General features: G+C 39.9%; 1 protein-coding gene across 1 annotated transcript; it reads left to right on the plus strand.

Annotated features, from left to right (window-relative positions):
• The first annotated feature begins 807 nt into the window (after positions 1 to 807).
• On the plus strand, positions 808 to 2,874 carry LOC123364624. Its single transcript, XM_045006891.1, has 2 exons — positions 808 to 864; positions 1,416 to 2,874. The coding sequence occupies exon 2, from the start codon at positions 1,441 to 1,443 to the stop codon at positions 2,233 to 2,235; it is 795 nt and encodes a 264-aa protein (XP_044862826.1). The 5' UTR covers positions 808 to 864; positions 1,416 to 1,440; the 3' UTR covers positions 2,236 to 2,874.
• The last annotated feature ends 970 nt before the right edge of the window (positions 2,875 to 3,844 follow it).

Consider the following 3,844-nt stretch of genomic DNA (forward strand, 5'->3'; position numbering starts at 1 on the left):
TCTAGATGGAAGTTTGGGTTGGTCCTTTATTTTACTTGTATTACCATAATGAAGAGGGCAGGACATAGGGAAGACAGGCTTGGGACAAATACATCCTTGATGTAAATCTACTGAGCAATTATGTGAGAGAGATTAATTTGACCCCTTGCTTTTCAAATGGAAAAAGAACCTGACGTGGCATGTAAGTGGTTTTCATACAATCAGAGCAACAAAGAAAGGCTTATCCTCTGTTGTAGTTTACTTAAATGTAACTGCTAATCTTGCTCATAAAATTGAGGCCACTATTTTGGAACTTGGTGCCTATATCCATATCTAAGCAACCAAGCCTAATTTTCAGGAGTGTTGAGCACTCACAACTTGTATTTTTACTTTAGTTTCATTTTTAGATTTAATTGGTTAGTGCAGGAACAGTTTATCTATGTTTATTTCCTTTAAAGAAGGAAATGATGTGTACATAAGAGTCAGAAATGCCTCACCCTCTTTTGTGTGGAGCTAAATATACACTCTTAGCTGTCTCACGGGGACTAGCAGGTGCAGCATTATTGATTTATTTTAGAATGAGCTAACAAGTACAATGGAGAGAGAAGCTGTGTAAAGTGATCACCAACCCTGACTTTTTAGTTAGATACTCAAATTTCTTTACAAATATATTAGAGCAGAATAGTCGTTTAATAAAACAGCTCTAATCTTGTGGCTAGTGGGGCTCTTCTGTGAGACTCTGTTGTTGCTGGGTGGAACAGAAGAATTCTGCTGATGATGATTCTGCATTGTGATGTGTTCCTGTGCCAGATTTTGCTGACTCATATAGGAGCAAGCATGATGCACAGACACAGAGCACAGTAACCGTTTTCCTCACCAACCTCGGTAAGTGCTCTTTTCCTGTCTATCACTAGCTGGCATGTAGCTGTAGCGTTAAAGAGAATTAACAAGGAAAACGAATACCACCGTAAACAAAATGTTAGGAGACAGATTCACTTAGGAGGGCATTTAAGCAAAACCTACTGTCTGTGCTACATTGGCCTCTGTTTAAAGCTGATCAATCCTGCTAACTCTCCCATCACTATAAATGACACTGTATTTTTAAATGGGGGAAGTACTTACAATAGCCATTTACAACTGTATTCTGTTTAATTAGTCAGCACGCACAGTGCTGCAGGCATAGATCACTTTGCTTTAAAGATTTGAGAATGTTAATAGTACAGTATATCATTTTAATTATTATTGGATTAATGTTGTGTCTCAAAGAACATCAAATGCAAATCACAAGAAATGGCCTGAAGTGACCCAAGGGCTGTGCTTTATTAGAAAAGTAATAGTTCTGTTGCTTAAATATAAAGAGATTTTCTTTCTTCAAATGTCATTCTGCACTGGTTTTGTGTGGAAATTAAATCCTCTTGTTTCCACTTTGTTCACAGATTCATTCTGTAGTTCATGCAGTAAATGGCTGAAAAGGTAGGTTTGATGTCCGGAGATGAAGAGGAGATGCAAAATAATGATGAAAAATATCCATTTCAAGCTTGTTACACCCTCACCACAGCAGACGGCTGCTCTGCAAATGATTTGCTTAGCAGCCCTAATGAAGAGAGGGAAAGATTGTCTATTTCATCTAGCAAGGCCATAGAGTGTAAAAAAACCCTCATTGAACAACACTTTATTACTCATAATAAGGCACAAAACATAGCCCCTGGGTTCACTGAATATCATTCAACAGATGCAAATATATCCCTAGCTGGATCATCTTATCCTGAGGCAATCTGTACACTGAAGCCTGTAGCCATATCTTCTCCATGCCCAGAAAGCCTTCACTGTGACTGCAATAAGTATTCTGAAGAATTACAGCCTGCAGGTGCTGCTAAAGAGTCTGAGGCCCCACAAAATATTGCTTCCCTGCTAGTAAGTGGACTCAGCTGCTGTCACACATGGAGTTCCAGTACTGCGCTCACTTGGAATAACACAAAGGAAGATATGGCCCCTTATAGCGTTGGCCAAACTACGTGGATGAAGACCATGAAAGTAAAGGAGATCATAGAAAAGAGAAAACTGGAAGAAAAGGAGAGGTATCAACTCCAGGTAGCTATGTATCGGCGGCTTCTGCTGCTGCGCTCAATTAGGAGTTTACATAAGCAGCTCGAGCAGCAGCAGGCCAGGTTGCAGGAATGCTATGGAACACTAATAAATACAAAGAAAGAAGTGTTGAAACACATTTGTTCCACCTCAGCCTCACCCTCCCCGTAGTCATGTTGCTGCATGTAGAGAAGAGCTTTGTTATATCACTGGAGCTTACAGCAAGCTAGCATATGGCTTAGATGACACCATTATTAATAAAGGGGAAATGTACCACTGTACTAATTGCAAATGAAACATTTGGATATTTAAATGTCGACTCCTACAAATGTATTTGGAAGAAACTTGAAGAGTACTTTTGTCTATAAAAATCCAGAAAATCTACCCCTGCACATGCAAGCCCCAAAACATAAGACCTCCAGCCAAAAATTCAAGGGATCTTTGGGACAAAGGTATTCAAGAAGAGAAAATGGAGAATCCAAGTTTATGCCTGGCCAACATGATCAGATGTCATGTATCCTTCCTGCAGAAAATGTGATGCAGAAAATCTGCCAATTATATTGCTAAAACTTGAATAGAAATCTTGTTAGTTTAGCCTCAGAATATCCACCTTCTTGAAAGCTAGGACATTTACATAAAAAGTCATCATACTCTGGCATTATATATGCAGCCCAGACTGGCAGTGCCAGGGGAACATTAGAAGTGTATACAATGACTGATGTGTTGCTAGCTTCCGGTGTCATGAGTAGCCACAAATGCAGCATATTTTGTGCCTTAACTCTGTCATTAAAAGGGAGGTCAAAAAAGAACTTGATACATTCATGGAGTATAGGTCCATCAATGACTATTAGCCAAGATGGGCAAGGATGGTGTCCCCAGCCTCTGTTTGCCAGAGGCTGTGAGTGGGCGGCATTGGATGGATCACTTGATGATTACCTGTTCTGTTCATTCCACCTTGGGCACCTGGCATTGGTCGCTGTCAGAAGACAGGATACTAGGCTAGATGGAGCTTTGGTCTGACCCAGTATGGCCGTTCTTATTAGGTTGTGCCAGTTAGTGTTTTTATCCAGGTCCATCAGACATATAGGAAAGCCTAGGGCGACATTCCTCACACTGTGAGGCTGGGATCCCTGTAGGGAATTTGATGACCTTAAGGAAGCTACAAACAAGCCCAGGGACAATGAAAGAAAAAACATAAATGTGTATGTTTTGAAATAAGCAAAATGAGCCCCCATTATTGAGTATTCATTACTAAATTGAGTAACTGGGACCAACTTTTGTTGAGTCTGAAGCAGAAATTATCAAAAAGAAATACCAGAAATCAACGTGTTGCCTTGTCTAGTGTTTAAAATAAACTTCCAAAATGCATAATTTCTTCCAGAAGATATTGGCTCCTGATCATGCTCCCTTCTTTCATCTCTAACCATTTCCTTTTATAAATGTTAAGTTTTGAGAACACTGAACTGTTTTTATTATTACTGCTACTAGTAGTATTTAGCATGAAGGGGAGAGATAATTGTCAGTAAAGCATATTGTTATCCAGATAGACTATGGTCATACAGAGGTTGGGAAACTCCACAAGGTTTTCCTCATGGAATTTCTGACACATTCACTTATAAAGGGGGTCAAGGTTGTCTTCCAACCTCTGTGGAAGAAACAGGATGTCTGATACCCCAAACCATTGGCTCCACCAATAGCTGCAGATATTTTGGGATAAGTGTGTGTGAATTCGATCTGAGAGCAGGCTGTGGAAATACAGTACATTCCAGAGCATAGGCTG

Source organism: Mauremys mutica, chromosome 2 (assembly GCF_020497125.1).
Source record: "Mauremys mutica isolate MM-2020 ecotype Southern chromosome 2, ASM2049712v1, whole genome shotgun sequence".
In the NCBI taxonomy this organism is placed as follows: Eukaryota; Metazoa; Chordata; order Testudines; family Geoemydidae; genus Mauremys; species Mauremys mutica.

Bases quoted from the DNA above. Each gene is read 5' to 3' on its own strand.
- LOC123364624 (XM_045006891.1), top strand. From the start codon at position 1,441: ATGGCTGAAAAGGTAGGTTTGATGTCCGGAGATGAAGAGGAGATGCAA.